Source organism: Aplidium turbinatum, chromosome 7, assembly GCF_918807975.1.
Source record: "Aplidium turbinatum chromosome 7, kaAplTurb1.1, whole genome shotgun sequence".
Classification (NCBI taxonomy): Eukaryota; Metazoa; Chordata; class Ascidiacea; order Aplousobranchia; family Polyclinidae; genus Aplidium; species Aplidium turbinatum.
In genome coordinates, this window is record NC_137478.1 from 27,190,255 (window position 1) to 27,217,190 (window position 26,936).

At 36.3% G+C, this 26,936-nt stretch overlaps 1 protein-coding gene across 2 annotated transcripts in view; it reads right to left on the minus strand.

Annotated features, from left to right (window-relative positions):
* Positions 1–3,603: 3,603 nt before the first annotated feature.
* The window catches only part of LOC145774256 (alpha-1,3-mannosyl-glycoprotein 4-beta-N-acetylglucosaminyltransferase A-like), a 35,622-nt gene continuing 12,289 nt past the window's right edge, over positions 3,604–26,936 (minus strand). Inside the window, exons 2-8 of one of the 2 annotated variants that reach the window (XM_082585448.1) lie at positions 21,158–21,291; positions 19,699–19,884; positions 19,097–19,276; positions 9,148–9,360; positions 7,444–7,593; positions 6,734–6,849; positions 3,604–5,860 (exon numbers count right to left, since the gene is read on the minus strand). In XM_082585448.1, coding sequence (XP_082441574.1) covers positions 5,803–5,860; positions 6,734–6,849; positions 7,444–7,593; positions 9,148–9,360; positions 19,097–19,276; positions 19,699–19,878 — 897 coding nt within the window. In that variant the 5' untranslated portion in view covers positions 19,879–19,884; positions 21,158–21,291 and the 3' untranslated portion in view covers positions 3,604–5,802. Of the gene's footprint in view, positions 5,861–6,733; positions 6,850–7,443; positions 7,594–9,147; positions 9,361–19,096; positions 19,277–19,698; positions 19,885–21,157; positions 21,474–26,936 lie in introns of those variants that run through there. The other variant, XM_082585447.1, reaches the window with a different exon arrangement.

Here is a 26,936-nt window from a genome sequence, read left to right on the forward strand (position 1 = left end):
CCAGACAAACCTCCTGCAACCAAAAAATGGTTGTTATCAAAAATGTCCTGGTCTAATGTCACTTCTTACTCGCCTATAACAGTTGTAAAGAGGAATATTCAAGTACTTCAATGAAAGAGAAAATGTGACAAACTTTGGAGGGTTTTGAATGTTCATGAATAGTTTTTTTTGGGCAGTAAGCGACAGCCAGCAAGGCAACAAAACTCAATTTATATGGAAAAAAAAATTGAATTCTCTACCAAAACCCAATTTAGTTTTACAAGATCGCTTTCTATTCAAGGTGAAATGATCAAATAGTTACAATTATCAAGATGATAAAAACATGGTACGCCTACAATTTTGAAATACTTTTGTTTCGAGACAAAATCAGTTGTCTTAATTTTCTTTTGAATTATATTTATTTGTGAAGAATTTTAGCATGATCAGAAAAGTTTGTTTCGAACAACCGTAGGCTACTGGAAGGCGCCGCCATTAGCCTAACTAACAGTTGTAGACTGCAGTTTAAAGCCTACAAATGACTGTTTATGATGGTGCATCCTTCTGATTCGGCTGGTTTTCGCTTGTGTCACTCTTCTTCCTATAGTCCAGCATTTCTTAAACTGGGGTAAATTTGTACCTGTGGGTAAATTTTCTCGTTTTAGGGGGTAAATGAGCTATCAATCAAAATATCCATTGGTATTGTAGATATCATTTCACCGCTTGACGGAGATAACTGGAGATGATCTCAATCGAAGCTTGAAGGATGACATCATCAATTATCTTCAAAACTTGCAGAAGGAGTTTGAACGATATTTTCCCGAGATAAATACTGGCAGCATTTTGATGAAAGTAGCGAGAAATAATCTTTTTGTATGTAAAGTGAAAGATGTTCCTGAAGCAATCCAAGATGAAATTATATAATTAACAAACGATTCTTTTGCAAAGATGAGTTTCACTCTTGCAACTTAGAAAAGTTTTGGATTAAAAGATAACATTGCTATTCAATGATAGGTATTCAAACTCTGAATGTTCTGGTCACGTTTTCTTCAACTTACCCATGCGAATGCGGCTTCTGTGCATTGCTTACTATCAGTGATGCACGCGCATACAAAAAATATTGACGCCGTCAGCGTAAACGCAAACGTTCGAAAAACCATACGCCGTATGCGTCAACGTAACTTGGAAAAAACGTTGGCAGCGTCAGCGCATACACTAGCGTAAACTCATTTTGTTTGCTAGGTGCCAAACATTCACAAGGTATAAACCACTCAAAACAAACAAGTTTTATTTTGAATTTCCACGAAGAAACACAAGCATCTGAAAGTGTTCATTTGACATTTTGCTGCGTTTTGGTTTTAATATGGTTTTGCCCATTGAAAACATTCTTTCAACTTATTCAAAATTTGGAAAGTTTGATAAAAAAAAAATGCAAATAACAACTAAGACATTAACCGTACCTGTTAATGGCGTAGACCCTATGGTCTCGCCCTCTGCTAATTCAACAATTTCACATAGAACCAGTGACGCTAGAAACCTGAGATTTCTTGACTTTTACTTTTTTTCTTGCCTCAACTTATAATCCCGATTGTGTTGGTATCGGATAATCGTGAAGTTCACAATAAACCTTTTGTCACAACCAGTTATAAAATGCAAGAAATTTGCTGATATTCAACAGCTTGATTGACAGTTTACTATTAGCGTGTGGTTTCATTCTGTGTTTGTCACTCATAACGCAACGGCGCTAAAATTCCATTACAAAACCCAGGCAGCAAAATCTGTCATTTTTACATTGATTCAACGTCGACTTTGCTGTCTGGGTGAGGAGTCGGTCTCTGACGCGATATGAGACATTCTTTGCTGGCAGACAATAATTAGGAAGGTGATTTGTTATTTGCACAAATTGCTTTGTAGTGCAAAAAGTGCATGGAATACTGTTTGCACAGCAACGGAAAAACAAAATTGATGAAATTCTGTGTTCAATGCAAGAAGACTTTCAAAATAAAATGTAAACTGAGAAATTTGACCAAGAAATGGCGAAAATAGGCCAAAAACCGAGTCTTTATCACCTTTTCTACCTAAAATACACAATCACGAATATATTTTGCGAAATAAATTGATTGAAGTGATAAATACGGCTTTTGACCAACGGCATACTTTTTCCCGTTGTTATTTGATATAAGCCGACGGAGTAATTAGCAATAAGAGAGACGCAGACCTGATGGTCTCGGCCAGTAACTCTTGCCGCCAAAAGGAAGCAGTAACAGATACGGTTAAAAAGTATGCGTTGACGCTATGCGCTAAAAAAACCGCGAAAACTTTACAGCGTAGCCTCAAGCGACAACTATCCAAAAAACTGTGGTCGCAAGCGTTAGCGCAAACAAAAAGTCTACGCCGCAAGTCTGCGGCGTAGAATTTGCGCGTATACGTACATCTCTGCTTACTATCAAATCTAAAGCACGAAACCAACTTCATGTTGAATCCGATATTTGTAGTGCATTATCTCCTACTTTACCAGACACTGAACATTGAATAACTCGTTTCCAAAAAGCAACGGCAGCCGTCGCATTGAATAGGATATCACTGATGGAATTTGTTACTTCGTTTTTTAATAAATAAGTAGCCTACCATTTTATCTATTGGGGGTAAATCTGATATTCATCTTTGTTAAAAGGGTAAACACACAAAAAAGATTAAGAACCATTGCTATAGCCTTTGCACGTGCTTTCTCATAATGGAAAAAGGCCACATGTAGCCTACAGTGCGTTTCTACTTTTCCTGATTGGCAGTACGGATGCCAGGGACGTATTAGCCACTGGTCGGTCTTGAAAGCAATCGTCCTCCCTTTATTGATTGTCCTGCTTTGGTATCACGTTATAGCCTAACGTCTGCGTTCTAGGCGTTTCGCTTCTACCTTTTTCTAGACCTCTGCTATGTTTGTCATACATTGTTTCGCCCTTAAAAAATAAATTACCTTGTCCTTGTATTCCATGTTAAATGACGTTTCATAAATGTTTGGCTTCATTCAGTAGCTATATTTACTAGCGCTTCATTTCAAATAATAAAATGTTTTCCCCTGAAAATTTTTTTTCTATCTTGGCTAAGTCACTGGACGGTTGTAAAAGAGGGAAAAGTAGGGAAGAGCCCTACAAGCAGTGATGTACGCGCAGAGGTGGGCAGTAACTAGTTACAAAAGTAACTAGTTACTGGAACTAGTTACTTTTCGAGTAACTGTAACGGTAACTTCGTTACTATTTTCCAAAAGTAACGAAACGCGGTAACTAGTTCCTATTTTAGCGCTTTTTCAACAGTTACAGTTACAAGTTACTTTTGTATTGAAATTTCTGTTTCTAATTGCCGTCCATTTCTCTGCACATGTTTGTGTCATGCTTTATGCGTGTTTGCGCGCAATAATGCATTCTTCTCGCAGCTGTATCGGACTCGGAGCAGCACTGCCCATGCGCGGCGCTCTTCTTTTGTGATCTTATGGAGCAGGATTGCCATATTGGCGAATTCATCGCCAAAATCCAGAAATCTGGCGATTTTTTAAGACGTTTGGCTTCATATTTGTGGTTTGGCGATTTGGCTCTTTTTTAGCGCTTTTTGAGAACTAATTTGGCTAAATTAATTGCTTTTGGTGATTGATCAATATGTGACTTTCTATGCAATGTTTAGCAAAAGTGTTTGGCAACACTTGATAGCTCAGTTCATGCTTGTCGTATAGCTGCCAGAGGTGTACAGGAGCCGTAGTTTTGGAGTATTTAGGACCCGAAGTCTCGGTGTTACGTTCACTATTCGCAACCTTATTACATCATTGTTTTCTCGATTCAAAATCGGAAGTCGATGTCTAAGTAACTTGAGTCATAGCAGGGAAAACAAATTATTTCCTTTGTTTCGAGCATTTAAAGAGAATATAGTTTCTGGAGAGAGTTTGCTTTTTTGTACCAAAGACAGGCAAAACACAACAATACCACAGGGTTGAGCATGACAACAATATATTTTACATATTTACAAGTAGTTTAACAGTCAAACGTTTTCGGTTTAACTTAAGCCCTCATCAGGAATCTGAAAATATGTATAAATTACAATAAATTTAAACTTTTTGAAAGTAACTATAACTAACTGATTATAAGCATCAAGAAACACGCAACGATTATAAGCAATAGTGTGGAAAACAGACAGACGGAAAACAAATTACATTAGGAAAAGGCAACTGCGTAACTAGAAAAGAATTTGCACCACAGGGTGCGTGATACATCTAATAAATGTTGAGGAGAATGGATGCGCCTCCCGCAAATAATTGTTTGTTTAAATTTGGTTTACAGCGTTTATGTTGAGATTTATGAGTAACCGAAAGTAACTAGTAACTGTAACTAGTTACATTTTTGAAATCGGTAACTGTAACGGTAACTCAGTTACTATTTTGGCCAAGTAACTGTAACTCAGTTACTTTTGAAAGTAACTTTGCCCACCTCTGTAGTACGCGTAGGCTATACAAAAAATATTGACGCCGTCAGCGTAAACGCAAACGTTCGAAAAACCATACGCTGTATGCGTCAACGTAACTTGTAAAAAAAGTTGGCGGCGTCAGCGTCAGCGCATACACTAGCGTAAACTAATTTTGTTTGCTAGGTGCCAAACATTCACACGGTATAAACCACTCGAAACAAACAAGTTTTATTTTGAATTTCCACGAAGAAACTCAAGCATCTGAAAGTGTTCATCTAATGTTTTGCTGCGTTTTGGTTTCAATATGCCTTTGCTCATTGAAAATATTCTTTCAACTGCAGCGCTGGAAGGTATTGGCGTGTTGTAGCGAAAAAAAGTATTTTGAAAAGCTTTCGAAGACGTCAACATTTCGCAGTTTAATAAAAAAAATGCAAAAAACAGCTAAGAACCCTTTGACCGCCAGCACTCATATTTGAGTGCAAGTCTAAAAACCACAACATCTTGCAAACGGTGGCATCGTTGATGCTCGTTGACCTATTAAATCAAAGATAAAGCAATGGAGAAGTAAAATATATATTAAAAAAATATGGTTTGTATTTAGACTTTTCGAGATTTTTACTGCCAAACTTGGACAAAAATTTTTGCTTGGATTTTCCGAGCTCGCTTCAAACGAAAGAGCGTTATCGTCGCGCTAGAAACTGTTTTTTCAGTGTTGCCGATAATATTTCAAACATTTTATTAAATTTCAACACCAAAAGAGCTGAAAATTTAGCTTTTATTTGGGGTTGAAGTGAGAAAAGTATAAAAAAAAATGCAGATAACTTTGCGAGGTCAAAAATTAATTAATATAACTGTATAAAATAATCTTTTTACATTGTTGAAAAGAGAAAGAATTGCTCTTCGACATTCATGTGAAGGTTATTGAGGGGGGAATCATACATGAGGTATTTAAGGCCAACAAACTCGTGATCACTCATGCGTGACGGTAGGGTAAATTTTTGGTGGCGGTCAAAGGGTTAAAAAGTATACGTTGACGCTATACGCTAAAAAACCGCGAAAACTTTACGGCGTAGCCTCAAGCGACAACTATCCAAATAAAAAAATGAGGCCGTAAGCGTTAGCGTACACAAAAAGTTACGCCGCAAGTCTACGGCGCAGAATTTGCGGCGTAGGCCTATACATACATCTCTGCCTACAAGTGACATTTTGCTTAGCCTGACACTTTGGAAAAACTATTGAGTTTCCTTCAATCAACTACTGGATTACATGACAACGATATTTTTCACAAATTGAATGCAATGTTCCTAACATATTGCACCACAGAGGTCGTACATGTTTACTCAGCGCATAACGCACCCAGGCACTTTTATGAATAAGTTATGGTCTGAATGATTTATCCTTCAAGTTCTGCGTTTTTCCTTTAAGAGATGAGAACCTATAAAAATAAAAACAATAACTTTGATTATGAACGGTAAAATAAAATTTCAAAGTACCATAATCTATTAGCCTGCAGACCACGTAGGCCTAATGGTAGACCATCGGCAGCGTAGTCTTTTCGAATAAAAGGGTTCACTTCAAATCTTGTGATGATTCTGACTAGTCTACTACATAAAACTAGAGCTTCGGTAGAGAGTTTGTCTATGGTTCATACATATAAACTCATCATCAATTTACGATTTAAAACTTTAAACCACGAGTTACCAATTATGTCTTTAGAAAAATCCTACCATAAAACAAATTTAAATGTAGTTTACGTTCCTTTTAATGTATCGCAACCAGTGCTTTGTTACAATGGATAGAGTGTCAACACCTGCAATCCTGCATACATAATTATAACGTAGAAGACTCTTTAGATTAGACCCTAGAAAATCGTTATTTATCAAACACTCTGCTTTCATCACACAAAGCAATATGACTTAAAAATATGCTAGGAGCTTGGGTGGGGTCGGTAGGATCTAACTCAAATGTTTTCTTTAATTTTTTCAAAAGGAGCTTAAATCAATGGCAATACCATTACGAAACATTGACTTGAGATGTTCGCATAAAGTAGGTGGCCAACTGGTCATTCTACGTAGATTTTATTTAACAGCATCGGTTAAATATGTTTTCCAATCAGCTTTCAAAAAAATAGAAAGATTAAGGGATTGTCGTATAATGCATTAAGGTTAGGAGCAAAATAGTTAGAGCGCCTAGTTAAATTACATTTCAAGTTGATTATATTCGTCATGAGCCCATGAGCTTATGTTACAAGAAGTAGATATAAAAAATAAAAGTTGCTTTTGCCTACGTTAGGTATAGAAAAACTTACTTTCCCATGTGTTGAAATAAAGATGATTGCACAGAAAGCACTTTGCTGTTGAGCCGTTCCTTGCATTGACTTGCAGTTTCGTCATAGCTACAATACATTGAACTGGTGTAATCCATCTACATGAGTAAAAAAAACAAAATTTGTGATAGTCTTGTTATTTGTCGTATGCTAATGATATTGTGCGTTTCTGCTAATGGCGTTATCCTAGAGACCCAGACCGCAAAATCTGTCATTATTTACTTTGATTCAACGTCTGCAGACGTCCCGAAACATTGTGAAAATGACAGATTTCATTGTTCATTCCAGTTACTTTCAATGCTTTGCAAGACAGACAGCTTCAACGCAGTTCGCAATTTTGCCCGAATACTTGAATTCATTCCTTTTAATGCTGAGGACGGAAGTGAAACAAAATTTGTTTGATTGTTGAAAAACGTTGTTGTTGTTGTGACCCAGCAGGCGTCAAACCCACGATTGCAGGCTCAAAGATGGACACTTTAACCACTAAGTCTGGAAGTTAATAAAAAGTTCAAAGAAATATACTATACAGTTTCTGATAAATAATTATCCTAGATAAGAAAACTGACTTGAAAACATTGGCAAAGATAAAACCCAAGACCAACAGTAGCCTAACCTCAAATGCCAACTCATTTTAACAAATTTGAACTGCTACCTAATAGCATTGCTTCAAAGTGTTGCAGAGATATACCTACTTGTAGCCAGTCCAAAGGTTTTTTGTTCCATAAGATGTAAATAAACGAAGCATATGCTCCTATCACAGACGTACGAAATAACTTTCCGATGGCACCCAGTCTACAAAATGATATGAGGAACCAATCGCTCTCGCGTCTACGCTCAATTTCCTGTTACAAACACAATAGATTTATTCAGGGTTGGAAGTAACGACTAGTTGTCACTATTCGATAGCGTTATTCGTTGCTTTCTGAATATCGAATGCTTATACCCATTCCTTTTAAAAATAAATATCAAATGCGCGTTATTCACTGCTTTTTTATGCAAGCAACGAAATCATTATTCGTTATTCACTAATCGATATTTAGGAGAACTGCTGAATCATTTTTTGTTGTTCACTAATTTCGTCGTCAAAACGAATTTACGAGATTTAGTTTTTGCATTACTATTCGACCTAGTCCCCTTCCGGTTTACGAACTTTAAAGGATTAAAGAAAATTTTGCGGCAACTCAGTTCAGAAAAACCATGCCAGTGAGGGTAGGCACTTTAACAAGCAGATTTCTAATAATCCACGAACGTATCCAATCCAACCACGAACCAATGAGATGCTACGTTATCTGTCTAATTGTGACTATTCCAGCATTCAGCCAGAGAATTAATTATTACTTTAAACTTTGTTCGGTAATTACAGAAGAAAAAAGAGCTATAGTAGAGGCGGGAATCAAACCCACGTCAATGTAATGACTACCACCGCCCTAACCCAATGCGCCAAGTCAACCGATGGCAAGACGATGATTTAATTTAGCTAGAATTTGCGTTTTTCCTTTATTCTTTCTAAACGCAATCTTGATGACGTCATGAACAGCGTAGCTTCTGTTTGGTTCGTGGATTATTAGAAATCTGCTTGTTAAAGTGCCTACCGCCAGTGAGGGTCGTTAACAGTGTTGCCAACCTTGCGGTTTTCTCGCAAGTTTGGGCTTGTTTTTTTTTCAAGTTTGCGTATTGTTTTTTTAGTTTGCGGGCTGCTCGTTATTTTTTTTAATTATTTTTAGTAATTGCTATTCATTGCTTTTTTTAAGTATCGATAGCGGAAAGTCGTTGCTTTTTTGGGCACTATCGAATAGTGAAATAGTCATTGCTTTTTGACTAACGACTTCCAACCCTGGATTTATTTGCATGCTAAAACTAACACTGTACCGAACCACAAACATTGACCAAAAAACCGAAAGACCATTGACGGAAACACATGATCTTAACACGGCCGAACGAAAACCATACTAAAGAGTATTGAGAGCAAAGAACATGCATGCTAAAACAAGATTGAAAATACAGTATCAACACACTAGGTGGTGGTAAATGCACAAAGAAAAAGATGCCCATTAGGCTACAAAGTTGCTGTTTCCAACACAGAAAGCAACACAAATGAAACTGATAGCAAACACAGGTCTATCAAGTCATTTACCTTTGCTCATAATGAAAGTCTAAAGCAGTACGATAGACATGTTATTGAAACGCAAAAGTCTATTATCTGTGATCCCACTCAGATGATGGACCTGGGGGGTGAACCCCCCTGCCCCCCTCTGACACAGCACTCCTTACTCTCTGTAAATTACCCTTCCGTATTGATCTTGCAATTTATGCTTAATAATGCACAACTAAAATGAAAAACTGCAAACATTTTAGCATACAGTAATATTTCCACAAAAGGTAGCCTAAATTCTAACTTGAAAAATCTTCTGAGTGTATCCTTTGCTGGCAATAACATCATCTTCCATCATAAGATAATAAGTGGGAGAGAGATTAAAAATATACATCATGAGAAAAACTTGATCTAGGTTTTGCTTAGACCTCCATTTTACTCTTTCAAAAGTGTTATCAAAGTTGAGAGCTAACGTTTGCTTCCAGTCTGGATAGTAGTCTTCCGGTGGACTAATCACCTGAGTATAATTGTAGGCTGGTGGTTAAGTAAAAAGATACAAGAATAGGCTGATTAGGCTAATGCATTTCTATTAAGCTATTGCTCTTTGAAAGCATTTTAAAAACTAACCATCAGAATTCTGATTGAAGAAGCATTGTAGCTTTCCATGCACAAATCGGGCAAAGTCAGCAAACACATTTTTTTTATCTAATTATTGTATGTTGTAGAAAAAAAATGTACTAATTAAAATCCCGCAATTTTGTATTAAAGTAATGAGCTAGTGGCAGTGGTTTCACAGGCAGTAAATTAATTTATTTTACTTCTTTGACCGTAACAAATGTACTTTCGGGACAAGCAGCAAATTAATTTCTGATGCAATTAAAAATAGGGAAATTAGACAGTTTGATAGCATATGACACTATGTCACCATCTTTACCGCACTTCGAACTATTCTTCACGACATTAGAATAAGTCACGTTTTCTTTTTTACCATTAATTAATTAATAATACGTGATATTTTAACCGGGATAATTACCGAGATGGTGTCAAAAAACATCACGAAGTGCAATTGAATTCCGCCTATTGCGCTTCACAATGGACGAATCATTTTTTGCTAATTTATTCTCTGCATTGCCAACTTTTCACAAAATGATATTATGATTGCGTCATTGGTGTTGTCATGTAGCCGGTAGCGTTTGCAGGGAATAATTTTAGGCCAAGGTCCCCAGATGGTCTTAGGGGACGAAATCTTTTCAAGGGACATGGGAGCTTGAAAAACCACCGCGATCTTTTTTAAATAAAGTGCGTTTTTTTTTTAAAGTGTCTTGATATGGTGCCCGAGGATCTCATCGGTACCGGACTGAAATTAACGGCGGACTGAAATTAACGGCGGACTGAAATTAAATTCTTCTCAATGGCCCTGCATGCAGCTATGATTGAGTATCAATCGCTTCTATCGCTCATGCATGGGTTTTGCGCCTTTAATAAAACTAGTTGAAATTTCCCAGTAACTTTCGAGCTAAAAATAGGTTAGCCTACTTACAGGTTTCACTCACACTGTCCAATCATGAAGATGTAAGTTATGTTCAATGAGAAAATTTAAGGTGCGGTAAAACTTGTCATACTGTACAACAGGGGGGAAAGAAAAGTTCAGCCATTGTGTGCCAAACTATGCTGAAAGCCGCCGGATCAAGCACAAGAGGTCAGAAAGCTTAAAAACTTGTATGCAACTCTAAAAACTTTGAAACCTGCTGTATATCAGTTAGACCAGAGGTTCTCAACCGTGGCCCTCGGCCCCCCAAGGAGGCCACAGAGCGTTCTCAGGAAGGCCACGATAAAAGGCTTCATTAATGAATTATAACATGTATTAATTGATAGAAACGTAAAATTGTGACACAAAAAGTACTCATGTAGGTGTTAGTATCGTAAAGCTAGCTAAAAGCATGTTTTTTCATGGTATGTTCTATCTCACTGCATGTTGCATCATCTTTTGTGATTGTAACGTAACAATCAAGGATACGCTTGATTTATTGGCGTAGTCTATTACGAAAAAGAAAGCATTGGCGTGGCTTTGTGATGTTTTCGTTTCGTTCGTTGTTTTTTAAACAGATACATTTTTATTTCACTCAAGGGGCCACCGTCTTTTAGAGCCACAGTCTGGGGGGCCATGACTCAGAAAAGGTTGAGAACCACGTTTTTACTGTCTCCTAGCGATATAAAAGCTTTTTGTTGCCTTGGGGAAGCAATAGCAAATGAGAAAAAGTAAGTTGAAAAACGCTGAATCAGACTGTTATTGAAAAATTAACAGTCTGACTAAAATCTTCGAAATCAATTTTTTTTTTGTTTTTTAACATCTGAAGATGTTAAAACCTATTGTGTCATCTGGGAAAAACAGTAACGAAAGCGTAAAAATATAATTTTTAGAAAAAATTATTTAAACATTCGCCCAAAGTTAGCAAAATCTGGAAAATTCTGCAAAGTGTAACAAGTCACGCCGTATCTTTAGGTAGCCATGCCCAGCGTTTTTTTTAAGGTTTGGTTTGGGTGACCGCTAAGTAGTTTTAAGAGACCGCAAGTGTTTCATTTAAATACCAAAAAATAGCCATATTTGCTTAAACGAATTATTAAACGCACAGCTTTATTCGACAAGGGACAGCTTAACCCTTTATCCTGTGACGTATTTTGGCCAGTTGACTTGCGGACGGGGGGGTCGGTTCGACACTATCACTTTGAGCTCGTGTAACTCAAAAACTACGCAAGATAGATCAATCAAATTTTCACATGGTGTAGATAATTTATCTGACAACATAACATCGAAACTCTTTTGCAATTTGTTCAACAGCGCAACTTGAAAAATCAAATAATTTGATGGTTGGTCATATTTTTTTATTTGACTTGAGAAATTGCTTCGTAATTAACTTATAATTGAGTGTGACGGGTTAATTTCATTGTGTAGATTTTAATCTCTTACGCGGAGACGTCGTCCACGCTTCAATGAAATCGTAATTGGCGTCCGACTCGCGTTTGCTTGTTGTTTTGCCGGAGGCATTGTAAAAAAAATTTGCTTTGTTTCAACATTTGCAGAGAATGAGACAAAATCACCACAAAAAAACTATTTCAAGCTCTTTTTGATTCACATGTTTATAGTCTACACTTTTTCAAACGTACTGTCATTACTTGATATTGGAACTAAATCAAGCAAATTTTTTTTCACATTCACACTGTCGAATTTGGTTATGCATGATCAAGAAACACTTTGTATTTCACAGCACATCTCAGGAAGCTATTTATTCGTTTCTAACATTATTTCAACGTCTAAAAACGTTGAATCGATGTAAAAAGTGTCTGATTTGCTGTCTGGGTAGCGGTTGAATACAGAAAAGTAAGGTAGCCTGTGGTGTCACGTGGTATTTGAACAACAACCTATCCAAAGGTAGTGACTTGTTTCGATAGGAGCTTGTTCCATTTTAGGCCATCATGCACTCCAAAAACAAAGAGCGTCTAAAACTCCTTACTGATAAACTATGTCACGATGCATTCCAAAGTGAAATGTTTCAATACTTACCAACAATGATCACTTTGAATGAAACAATTTTGCAAACAGTTGTGACAAAATGTAGTGATAATAATCGTTTAGTCAAATCGTGTTGGTAGGCTATAGAACAGGTCGTTTGCCAAATGGAACTCCCGTTCTGCGTGACAAACACAAAGTCGTGGCATAACGATACAAAAAATAGAAAAAAATTATTTTTCAGGCCCAGTGCTATTGTCGTAAAAAAACAAAAAATCACTAAAGTGTTGACTTTTTCCTTGGGCAAAATTGAAGGTTATTGATATTTTAAAAATGCACGTTTGTGTCAATATGATTGAAGTGTTTTTTTTCATGTTGTTAACTAGATTTGCAAAATAACGTTTTCTACATTTTTTTTCTGATTTGTTGGACATGCATTTTGTGTCAAGTTATTTATTACGCATTAGAAGATTTCTTTCTGTTCAAATTTTGAAATAGCATTTTAGATGCAGTTTGCGGTTGATGGCGTTACTGCAAAAATCATCTTTTGTAATTGACACACATCCAAAAACAAAAGACGCATAAACTACTGCTGGCTGATAGACCACGTCACAATACATCATAATGATGTTTTTCCGAACCGAAGACCCAGAAAACCAATTTTGTCGGATATTAGATTAGACGTCTGCAGACGTTGAACCAATGACAAAAAGTGATTTGCTGATTTGAAACAAAGTGATTGCTGTTTCCAATGTGCAAACATTTTGATAAAAAGTAATCAAGTTTTGGCCACAGCATTTTGGTCCATTTAGGCTACTATGGTCAATCAACTCACGTTGCAAATAACTTGTTTTGTGTAAAGTCTTGCTTGTGAAAAAATTGAAGTAAAAACGCAAAAATGAAGTAAGCTATATTTACAAAGTATTATATTCTTGAATGAACCATAGTTTTAAAAAAATAGTTTGAACAGGTTTCATCTGATAGAAACTATAATTGATATCATCGCGAAGGATCAAATAGCTGCAAAAATCACTTCAAGCAATTCTTTGTGGTGATTTTCATTATGCAAACCAAGGTGAACCTCAATATGCATATTTTTATGCCAAACAATAAAAATCGTTCTTTCTTTTTTCAAGGACAAGGAAAACGATCCGTATAAAATATAATTCAATTCAACATATTTCCCTTCTTTTGTCAGATATGCATTTTGTGTAACAATGCTTTAGAAAAATTGCTGAGAATGGCATAGCGTTTGAGATGCAGTCAGAGAATACAACTCTATGGTTGATGGCGTTATTACAAAAGCCAATCTTTTGTCACGGAAATGTATTCGAAAACAAAAAGGCACAAAAGCGCTGACTGATAGATTACGTTACGATACGTTACACAAACGAGGCATTGATTTCAGATTCTTTCAACCCAACAAACAACTTTGCTCCAAATGACACAAACGTCTAAATTTATGGAGAAAAAGATGTAGGCCTACACCGTTTTGTGAAAATAAGCTTTTGAAGACCAACATTTGAATGAAAAGTTTGAAATTATTGAGTTGGTCCTAATAGTGTTTCTGCTGAGATATATCAAAACTTTTCAATCCTCGTATAAAAAAATAATTTTGTAATCTCTCAAGCAACTGCAAAATTACCATTTAGGTAAAGATTCAGTGATGATACAATATGCACAATGCTTGTCAAAGCACAATAATTTAGCTGCGCGTGTTTTTCCACAAAAGCCAAACAGTTTAGATAGTCTGTGTCAAGTTCTTTTCAATATCCATCAATCTCTCGTTTTCATAAAACATTTTCACAACATTCATGTGAATATAAGTGTACAGGTACATGGAAACGTTTATTGGCGGGTCAAGAACGCACTCCTTGCTTTCCGACAAGAAATCAAGAAACTTACCACATCAGTCTGTTTGTTTTATGAGATAAACAGAGTTTTGGCAAGAATTTTCCTACTGCTTCTTGTTATAAGTTAGAAACAAAATGTATTTGCCATAGAAAACAACGTAAAATTACATTTTTTCAGTATAGCTTATCGGATGCTCTCTGATAATTTCAAAACAACTCAGATGTAATTAAAAGATTAATCAAAGCAACTCAAAACTCGAGTTTGCAAACAAAAGGCGGACTCATTATGGTTGAATGCTTTACAACAAAGCCAACTCATGAGATATCTGCGTCGCAGTTCCACGCACGGCGGCGCTCAGTAATCCTATTAATCCGTATAATTTGAAAACAAAAGGGCTAGCTAGTAGCTAGCTAAAATATCAGAGTATGTTATGAAAATCATGCCATATCTCTAAAACTATAGACAATAAAAACGTCATTTAAAGCGGAATAAATACTTGAATAATTTTTAGGAAAAGTCAAGAAAATTTAAAGCTGTGGATCGCGTAGTTCTTTAATGATATTGCTTTGCAAAGGAGCAAGTCCCCACCGACCCCCCCCCCACAGGAAATAGGGTATGATTGTGACAGCGACCAAACAGCCTGCCCAATACGGCCGCCAAACAAGTTTGCTGCACAATCAAACAAAGTGTGCTTGTTGGCTTCTGCTTGTTATGTTTCCACACGTAAAAACTGATCATTATGCGCCATAAATCAGAAATAAACATTGACGAGTATCGAAGGTGCACTTTTTTTGTGAATAACTCTTTGATTCAGCTGTTAGCTGTACCTCCACTTATTCTTTTTTCCGGACGTGAACTATTGATCGTAGGCTATATTCGTATTATCGACAAGACATAGCGAGAAACAACCATTACTTTTCTACTGTAGTTGCAAGTCCAAACTTTGGGAAACCGCTGGAGAAATTTGGGGGACCGTTTCGGTCCCCCAAAACACCTTAAAAAAAACACTGGCCATGCCTACACTTGCCCGTTTAGGCTACCTGATTTTTTTTTAAATGTTTTCTTTAATTTAATTAATCTACATCAGGGGTGGGCAAACTTTTTGTACTGAGGGCCACATTTAAAAAATGTTGCAGCCGGCGGGCCGCACACTCTCGTTACAAAGTAGGAAAATTTACCCGGTGTGTAAATAAACGCATATTCATATTAAACACAATTTTTGTATTTCACACTCAGTTACGTTTAAAACTATGCAATCATCATCACAAAAGTTAATGAGACTTGTGCAACTGTTCACAGTTTTTCACAATCTTCTGGTTTGGTTGTGTCTTTTTAAATTGTACTCCTTGAAAACAGCCACGGACTCACGGCACAACAAGCAAACTGCTTTATTCCCAATTATAAAATAGTATTTAACAATCCATTCCTTATTGAAAACACGACTTTCATCTTCAATCTTTCGCTTCTTAACAGCACTCATTATTTCAACAGAGTAAAAATATAAATCTTTTATTTTTTAACAAAAATCCTGTCGAAGTAGAAAACATTAAACAGTGCGTCTCAAATAACAATGAAAAGTTATTTGGAGGAAAGTAGAAATACTGGTAGGCCTACGGTAGCCGCTACCGTATTTGTATTTTATGATCAAACAATGCGTGAGAGCATGTTGCAGTACATGCCCGACTGACGTGTGTGTGTTTACGCACTGAAAGTGAAGAGAAAAACACACTCGGAAAGGGAATAATATTTTGTCATGTAACCTGTTTAATTAAAACAATAAATGATGAGTACGAGTAGTAGTTTCTGCAAGTGCCGGCGGGCCGCATAAAATGGTCTTGCGGGCCGCATGCGGCCCGCGGGCCGTAGTTCGCCCACCCCTGATCTACATCATGAAACTGGTACCGCGTATATTAGCAGGAAACATATCTGATAAAAAAGGATATAGTCATATAGTTATCTGATAGAAAAGGAGATTAGACCTAAAATGCGAATCTAGAACTAAAAAATTACCACACAGTATCACACCAATTCGTAGCGCCCCATGCAAAAATGATTGTGTTGACAGTTAAAATGATATTTTTACTTTACATGTTCGGCATGGAATAAAATATGATTTCAAATTAGCTTTTATCGACTATATCAAAGAAAACAAGTTGTGTTTTGGTTTGGATAACGTTATCTAGCCTAACCTCCAGCAAATCAATCAATCAATAGTTTATTTGTCAGTAACAGCAAGAGGAACATAGTACATGTTTGAAATATGCAAAGTACTGTAATATAGGCCTACACAATGCAAAAGTTACATTAGTTCCCATACTGACAGCAAACGATTGATAATGGAGCAATGCTGTTGAGTGTAATGAATTGATTTCAACATTTTCATGTTTTCGTTAATGGTTCTGTGATTCTACTTTTACAACCATTGATAGTTTGTCAAGTTTTTTGTGTGCATTTTATTTTAATTGTTTAAAATGGAAAGGACGCTTACACATATTTTAAAGTGCCTCTGACAGGTAAATAAATTCGCTAAATTTACCTAAGATACCAAAAAGACGACACTAACAAACTTCCCTGACCAGCAAATCGTAAAAAATATCAACAGGCTACTAAGTTACACGCTTGCAAACTTCCGTTGACATCGGCGAATCTGGCACTCATTCAATTGCGAAAATAAAAACGGCAACACAGCTGTGACGTCACAGTAAGCGGGAAGGATACATTCTTTCTCTGTGATGACTTGGTAAAGTATGGTACAGCTACTGCAAAACGTGAATGTCTGGGGCTCTGTTGGTCTAAAGCATGTGCAAATTAAGAATTACCGAAATGAAAAAGTGAACTTATTATTACTATCAGGTTTCGATCAAATATGTTGAGTTTACTTTTATCAAACAGCATCTCAATTCAATTGAAACTGCAGTTTCATATAGGGCTACAATTTTCATACTTTTTTATTTGTACTAATCTGGCTATAGCCATTTGCAGTGTAACAACAGTATCTCACAAACAGTGCCTTTAATTTATGGTTGAGGCAATGCCTACAAATTGCTGTTTATGTGACATTGTCAGTGACAAAGACCGTGTGCTTTCTTTTCACACTTTAGACCGTGTGCTTTCTTTTCACACTTTCCCACAAAACAAAGTGCTGAGAAGAAAATGGTCAAAGTTTTCTTCAAGTGTTCGAAAGTGGGATGGGCCATACAAATCTAGTCGTATATGTTCACTTCACTGAAGATGATTTTGTAAATACCACTCAAGTAAAAATGCCTACAGGCATGTGTTGGAGTGGATACTACAAGGTGATGCTCTCGGAAGCAACAATCGGATTGTGATGCCGTCATGCATTGTTTGGCGAATCCGAAACAATTTTCCAGATCCAGATGGCCGTTACACCGGATTTCAATCGCCAACTGAAGACACATTATGAGAGAGAGAGAGAGAACTTTTATTTATTTTTGAATAGTGATGACGAATTTAAATATGAATGATGATTCGTACGATTTCTTCATTTTTCACTTCAAGTATATTTTAGGTTTTGTAGGAACGTATCCAGTACAGTTTTATTAAACCGCAAAAAACAATAAATCTTCGAAAAAAGCAACCGCTTGTACCAACTCCGACCAACCTGTGATCCACCAATTACATTTAGGAAACGTTTGTTTCATCCGTTGCTAACGACGCCCACTTAGGATGACGTAATGCCACCAAAGTCGTCCCAGAGCAGTGAAATATGGAGTTTCGCCTATGGTGGCGCTGCGGAGCAGTCGTTTGATTAAATTACGCCCTAATCAGTCGAGCTACGAGGTTAAGATTAAAAAGTTCTCTAAGTATAATTCTGCGATAGGAAATGCTTTAAAAAGTTACTATACTTGGATCCAACCTGTCAGGGGCACTTTAACGTCCTCAAAGAACAAAATAGTGTTGACCAAAAAGAAAGACAATAGTGTTTCCAAAAGAGAGTGTATGATGTCTCTAGTCTAATATCCGACATTTTTTACGCAAAGCTTGAATTTTGACACAAAGTTACAAGCAAATGGAAACACAATTACAAGATGTAGCTTTCCTTATGGCACTGACTGTCAGTTCAAGTAGCTTACTGGCCACAGCAAGACTGGAAAGACATTTGCACAGGAAGTAGGCTAAACTCTTCCAGCAAACCGATATTTCAGAAGTCGTTATCTCCTTATTTAGAAAATGACCATTGTTAGGCTACTTTTCTTTGTTTAAAGTTTGATTTCACTTAAGTTAGGATCGAAATTAACGTTGCTGCTTTTTCTTTCTTGATGCAAGTTTCAACGCATTGCAAAACATGTTTAATGATTTTGAGCTTATTAACGTTGCGGCTATTTTCAAAAAAAAATTTCAGAAATTGTTTATTTGTAAAGTACATTGGAAGTATTTGTAAAATTTGGACAAAAATGAAAATTGGCCTAATTTTATATATTGTGTCCGACGGCTTGCAATTCATTCGGACATTTTTTTTATGTAAAAATTTAATTTTCTGTAATATCAGTGAAGCGTTGTACCGTAAATAAAACATTTTGCATTATTGGTCCTAAAATTTTCAAGTTTCGTATTGTGTATACTTGTACCGCACTATTCTCGCAACTGACAAAATAAAAGGTTTCTCTCTCTTTCTCTCTCTCTCTCTCTCTGTAAAGATTTAGAGCTCGATACGGCGAAAAATAAACAATATTTTGAAAAAGCATTGTTTTTTGGAAGCATTTTGAAAAAATATTGCAAAACAAAATTTTTATTGTTCATCGTTTTCCATCAAGCCAGAGTCGGAGTCGGCCTTTTTATAACGACTCCGACTCCAGACACGCAAATCCCCCCTCCCGACTCCGACTTTACAACCTTGCTTACAATAAAAGTAACCAGTGCTGGTACTAACCTCTATTACTCCATGATCAAACTGTTCTTTAAAGACCTTATACATAGCTTCGCATCTTGAATGCAGATAAGTTTTATTCGTTTCTCCAATGAAAATAAGAATATTGACCACCTTGTCACCTGCTTCAGCATTGTTAAGTAACGACTCCAAGGTGCTGAACAAATAATCACCTTTGTCTCTCTGAAACATCACAAAAATAATAATCACTTAATTAGCATGAGTTATATACCAACCTGCTCTAATCGTTACAATTGTGGAGGTAAGTTCACTAGGCTGCAGCTATTATTTTTTACAATCTGAAATAGCAATGTCTTTGGATCTTGAAAATAATATTGGTCCTAATTTAGAACCGTGGTTTTTAACGAGGTCTAGGGACCCTAAGGGTCTCCTGTGACAAACCTGGGGGTTCCTAGACGGAATACCAAATGTCCTTTTATCATGTATGCTACTTTATTGTATGCTATGTGGACGAAGAGTCCCCAAGCCAATACCTTCAGGAATATATTCTCCGGGATTGGAAAGGTGAAGGACTATTGAGTTAGATCCTTGTGCGACACAGTGGGAAATATGAAGCCTATATGCATAGCCTATCCAGCACTCACCTGAACTGTTGTTATGCCAATGGTCATGTCTGAAGCGTTTTTTATCGCACCGAATGTAAATCCAGGTTTGGGCAGCTGTACTCCACCATTCAAGGGGTGATTAGGATCCTTCACATGATGTGCTTTGTTGATTGTATGCAGCCCACTGTGCAAGGGATCGTCTTTTTTTAAAGTGGACATAAAATTCTGTAACAATAAGTTTGACCACATTACACCTGAAAACCACACAGAAAACAAAGAACGAAGAATGGGTCTGACAGTTGTCAAAAAATTACAACACTCAATCTGTAGTTGAATATCTTCCTGAAATAGCTTTGACCAATAAGCGTGACTGCTTATGCTATCCATGACGTAACCCACTTTGTTCACTGGCTGTGATAAGATCGAATACAAAGCAACAGTTTGCTTACGTTGATTCAACAATATTAGAGGTAAAAGTAATTTAATTATTTGATTCCAGAAGCTTAGGTAGCACTTCAAACACTTCACTATCTGCAAAGAACTTTGACAGGTTATGCGTGTCAGAAAATCGACCAGCATCAGCAATTACGTAGGGTATTTTCGTGACTGGCATGCAAAACATGAGTTTTAATTATAATTGATACAAACACAAGATCACAGTCTTGATGAGAGCCATGCCCTAGGCCTAGAGGCTTTTGTATGTGCCCTATCGCCAATCATGTAATGCTGTGTCAACCAAAATTCTAATCCTTGCTTAAACTGTATTGATTTATTTTCAGCTGGATCAGTTTGCCAACTTAATCTAACACTTTCTTTTTATCTCAACAGTACTTGACATACTATAGAGTAGAACCGATCTACACGCTGCATTGCGTCAACAGTGACATATTTGTCAATAACTAAGGGAAAATATTTAAGTTTGAACAATAATAAATGCCATCAACCTGAAGCATTAGAATGTAAACATAAAAATAAAAATTAAATAGGCTACAGTCGTTTACTAGGCAGTTAGTTGAATAAACAGACAGCCTACATTGTTATTTATAAAAATAAAACATTGAATAAATAGCAATATTTCAACAAGCAAGCGGTAATAAATTTGACACTTTTTCACCAAGCACCAAAGTTTCTAAATAGGATTATATTGGTTCCCGTAGTTCCTAGCCTACACAACCCTATCTTGAAAAATTATTGCGGCGTACGCCAACGTGGCAACCATGGCCTGTGATTTGAAAACAACTACAGCCTATAACTAGACAATTGGGAAAATCTCATAAGCTCACTCTCGCTTTAACCCTTCTAAGTTTCTGTGAAATGTTTCGCTAATAATCAATGCTTAGGATCCTAACTCTGACTCAGGGCAAACACGTTATAAAGGTTCCAGTTGATTAACTGTCCTTGTCTATTAGTCTTTAGTTTTTTGAGTGTTTTTGTGATCAAGTTGCCTAACTTAAGGTTAAACGGTTGAATGAACGTTCTAACTAATTAAAAATCTTACTGTAAATTTTATCGTTCTTGTGTCATCAGTTAAATAATTTGATGATGTAGCGACATCCAATTGTGACGTACAGATGCTCTGTTTTGTCCGAAAGTATATGTCCCAAATGTCCAAAACAGATATGAAGAAAAGTCCTCCAAACATGAAAAGTAGAATGATTGTAATAATTTTTCGTTTTACCCGCATCGTGCCTAGTAAATCATTCTTTGCAAATCAGTTTTGCGGACAGTGTTGCAGCAAATCAATACATTGGCAGAAATAAGGCAAAAGTTTTAATTAATTAGGTCTAACTTTTATTTAGGTTTACAAAGCTAAAATTTTCTGAAAATATGTTAAAAATATGCAATAAGTTTAGGGCCTGCAAATAGTTAAAAAAACTCAAGCTATTTTTGATTTTCTTTTTACGAAGAACTCTGCTCAATTACTAGGTCAATGAAATGTAACCCAACTCGTATGCAGCAGCAATTTAATCATCTGTAGTATTATGACAACAGCCTCAGTCACTCACGCGTTATCGGAGTGAACTCAAGTTATCTCTTCAACGCACCCGAAAGTTTATTGTGAAAGCCAAAACAAAACCATGTCAAAAACACAAACTTGAACCGCGAAAAGTTTAAAGTGGTGGAATAGTTATAACAAATCCATACCGTTGCAATAACCGCCTATACTAGTTTTTCAACCAACTAATGGTTTGCAAGAAGTCATGTTTTTGCATATCCTCCGGCAAATTTCTGCATACAATTGTATTAACCACAATATTGTAGCCTATGCAAAATGCACTAATACGTAAAAGATGCTAAGAAAAAAAATGTCTTGGCTTATTGCAGCTAATTTTATACTGTAGTTTTGATTTGAGCGAGCTATTGCTACTCCCCTTGCTAGAAACAGTCGCATTAATCCAGTGTTTCATTTGGGCTGAACACAGTTAGAAAAAAACTTCAAGCTAAAGAAAAGAACCGCATAAAACAACAGCACACCGACTTCAACACCATTCGTCATACCACATAAATAGAGAACACTGTTCCGAAAGCTAGTGCAAATAGCTACCTGTATTACCACAGCGAACTCGCAGCATCAGGCTAAAACAGTAAACAGGTCGTTAGTATCTACAGTACATTGTGAAGTAAGCAACCGCCATGCTGATATTACAAGCGAACACATAATCTATTGCATGGTTGGCCAACTTGTGAGAATTGCATACGTAGAAAACTTTGAAGCGTAGCATCAGATGTCGATAGTCTCAGATCAAACCAGAGCCACATACCATGCTCTTCATACGAACACAAATATTCGTGATTCGGCAATTCAGTATGCTATGGTCTGCGTTAGAAACAAAACTTACCAAAACTCGTACGAAGGTATTTTTCTTTGTACGAGTACTTTGTTTTGTTCGTAAAAATCGCTTTGTTCGTAAGAAGATTTTTTTGTAAGTCATAATTTTCAAAACTCTTTGTAGAAAGAGCATTTTTTTCGTAGACTTTCACTAATGATCGAGACCATTCGTAACTTTCACGAAGAATTTTTACATGACTTGTAAAGTTAAGCTGGACCCCAGCAATCCAAGCATCTTTGTTTTACTTCATTGCGGTTTTTAGGATGTCCTAAAGGTTATCTCACGGTTAGCTTACGAATGACGAAAGATATATGAGCATATTTGTAATGGTATTTTATATGTTTTTTTTCTTGGTGAAAAATATTACGATGTACAAGAAATAAGCAGAAGTTATAAATTCAAAGTTGTGACCGACAAGACTAACCCGTAAGGTAAAGGCGTATCTATTTCTTCTGAAAAACCATTTTTGGGACATTTCCATTCTTTATGACTACTATAACTTATTTGATTCCTAGGCTAATTGTAAACAATTGCAAATTTGTACAATGTGTTGTAGTCAAGTTTTAGAAAATATGCTTGTTTTTGAGCGGGCTATATTATTACTAATAGAAGACTATAAATAATCATTGTTTTAAATGTATTGTCATAATTTCCTGTTAGTAGATAACGTTTTTTGTTCGTAGCCTAAGCCCTAAGCAAACGTTTGCGTTCCCAATACACAAACAAAACTTACGAAGACGAAGATTTTTTCTGTCAAAAAATTTGAATCATTTTTTTAATTGTGCAATTATATTACAGAAACTAGTCGCACAAAGCTTTCGGAAGAAAATATTTGAACAAGAACAGATTAAAAATGACAAATATTGTGTTTGTACGAAGAGCATAGAACATGGCTCCAGGCTAAGTCTTAAAAATGAACTTGAGACCACAAAACAAAAATGATGACTTTGTAGAATGTGTTATCAAAAACTTAATGTTGAAAAAATATACACGAAGAAAAAGTAAAATCTCAAGTAGGCTATGTGAACACATAAAGCAACTGTCAACTTCGCCAAAGTAAAAATAGTTCTGTACCAATACTTTACAATAAATTTATCGCCTGTACTAAACAAGTATATCGGCTGATTAGAAAAGTATTTGGCACTGCAAAACTTTGAATATGGTAGTTTTTTTATTTCCACAATAGTGTATTGTGCAGATTCTCTTCAGCCCGAAAGGCTCCATATCCATCCAACACCATCTCTCCATCATCTGTTTGTCTTCCTCATTTTCTAACTACCAATCGATAAATAGTCCTGCCTATTTTAATCTTCTTCTTTCCTTAAAATGAGCCCTTTCCATCCACCTTGTAAAGTCAAACCTCTCTCACAGATAACAGCAATTGTCATCAGTCAGGGCCAGGCAGGGCCTCCGAAAGAAATCAGGACTGGTCGGAAAACAATACGAAAAGTGGACCCTAACAAAATATTTTTAAGCAAAAATAAAAGCAAAACATTTATTATGCGTTGCATGTTCGTATCAATAAACTGAGCCTACTTTTATTGGCGTGAAATTGAATTCCTTTCAACATTCGGTCTTAACAACGATATGGATAGAAAACTTCTCTCGATATGAAAATTTTCACAATTTACTCGATCATAACCTACTTGCAGCAGCCATTGTTGCTAACTATTTTGTCTAGAAAAAATTGTGAACACACAATAGCTTAGCCCAGTGGTTCAACCTTTGACACTGCCTGACGGTAAAAATATAAAAATGTTTTTGCCGCCCGTTAACCGCAGTATCGAAGGCACGATTATTTTAGGAGAGGTGCGCTAGGAAATAAAAAACAAGTTATGCAAAACTATACTCAAATATTCAGTGTGGCCTAAGCAAATATTTTAGTGTGTGCTGGGTCAAAATCTTTTTTAAAGTTGCTTGTATATAATAGGTCGTATAAATATCTATAAAATATTGCATAAAATAGCCTACTATTGAGATTGAAATACAAAAGTCCTGGTTTGTACGCAATAGCGGGTCCAGAAAAAAACATGAAGTGCACCACAATTTAAAATGACACAAAAATTCTTAGAGAAATAAACAATGTAAATTTTCAAGATCCAAATTTTGCTTTGTTTAGGTCGCTTTTTGTATAGGCTACATCATACATGTACTCCAATAATATGTCTTTTCGCATAAGACTCGCACTTCGTATTCGACTTAATGCATCCATAAGAAAAATGACGAAGCAACGAAGCAAAAATTGATTCATTGAGCAAACTGAAAACTGAAGCCAACTCATTGGCGAACCAACACAAAGGTTGCTGCCAATGGCGGATCGGCGGTTTAGAACCACTGGCCTAGGCAATAGGCAACGAAAATAGCATGCTCAACAAAGCATGCAATTCATTCTTTTCAGGATCTTTTGCGATGCAAAGTTACAGATCATAGCATCAAATAATAAAGGTTTTGCAACGCCTGACAACATCATTTCTTTTGCATTCTGACAAAGAAAAATAAATTGAATTAAATTGAATTGATGCATAACATGCTTAACTGTTCGATCGGTTTTTAGTCATGGTGAAGGACAAACAATTTTTCACAAATTGTAGTGTGCTAAAAACCACGTTGTTCACTAATTGCTGGCAACAACTAGGTTATTTAGCCTACACTAGGGTAAGTTAAAATATTTCACATTTATGTACAATTTGTATTGTATATTAGGAAAAAGTAAAAGAGCACTTTTTCATTTATTTATATTATTATAAAGTAGGTACATTTTTAATTTAGTAGTAAAAGTGGCCCCCCCTCAAAAGTGAAGACACAAAAAACTACTCGTTTTTCCTTTACAATGTTATGCTAGGGGGAAAAGTTGCCGGACTTCCCCCCGTCTCGAAGCCCCTGGAGCCAGGTAGCAATGAAGTTTTAGGGTTTTGAGAACAAGATATTTCTAAAACAAATTAATAAAGAAAACGTCAAGGAACGAGGAAATCGTTCTAAAAGCATCCTGGCATCCTGGATGTAGGTTCAAATCATAGCGATAAATCATAGGACGTTGCTCACACAAGCAAATTATCTTTGTTTCATTATTTCGCACAAACCCACAGCATTATGTCATGTCTTTTATTGTAGTGTTTAGCCCATCGCTTCAGACTTACGGTCGCAGTATTGTGGTTACTTGTTTGTCTAATCGTTTCAATTTTTTCAAATATGTTACCTTTGAATATTTTGTATTATGTCTGTACAACCTAGGCTACTTGTCAAATCATGCACACACATGTTGTCACTTTTCTTTACATGTAGCACGAGATGCCCTCTCTAGATCCGCTACTGTTTGTACAATCAGTTGAACAATATGACTGCCAGAAATAAGATTGAAATAAGTCTAGCTTCACAGAAGAATATTACAGTAGAAATAGAATAAAATTATGCATATAGCCTACGTAAGACAAATGACGAAACAACGAAGCGAAAATTGATTTATTGAGCAAACTGAATAGCTGAAGCCAACTCTTTGGCGAAACAACACAAAGGTTGCTGTCAATGGCGGACCGGCGGTTTAGAACCACTGGCCTAGGCAATAGGCAACGAAAATAGCATGCTCAACAAAGCATGCAATTCATTCTTTTCAGGATCTTTTGCGATGCAAAGTTACGGATCATAGCATCAAATAATAAAGGTTTTGCAACGCCTGACTTAATGCACGACGTGCGTATGCTGTTTGTTCAATCGGCTTTCAGTCATGGTGAAGGGCGAAATTTTTTTACAAATTTTAATGAGCTAAAACTACGTTCTTTACTAATTGTTGGCAACAACTAGGTTATTTAGCCTACAATAGGGCAAGTTAAAATATTTCACATTTATGTAGGCTACAATTTGTACTGTAGGCTATGTTAGGAAAAAGCAAAAGAGCACTTTTTCATTTATTTATATTATTATAAAGTTAGTACCGTACATTTTTATTTTAGTAGTAAAAGTGCCCCCCCCCTCAAAAGTGAAGACACAAAAACTACTGGTTTTTCCTTTACAATGCAATGCTAGGGGAAAAAGTTGCACGACTTTCCCACTCTCGGAGCCCCTGGAGCCAGGTAACAATAAAGTTTTAGGCTTTTGAAAACAAGACACCTCTAAAACAAATTAATAAACAAAACGTCAAGGAGCGAAAAAATACAAAAATCGTTCTAAAAGCATCCTGGCATCTCGGATGTAGATCTAAATCATAGCGATTTGTAGACGATACACAGGCCTTGTCAAGTTAATCCATGTTTTGATAGTCCATTACCTAATTACAATATGTGTGTGTTAGTTTGTTTTTGTGATGTTGTTAGGTTCAGTCGTGTTCTCATTGCTTTAAGAATTGGCGCTTCAATTGTTTCAGCAACGGGGAGGCGACTGATTCTTAACTAATTCATCTAGGCTACTTGTTTTACAGCAGTGGTTCTCAAACTTTTTTTTGTTGCGACGCCT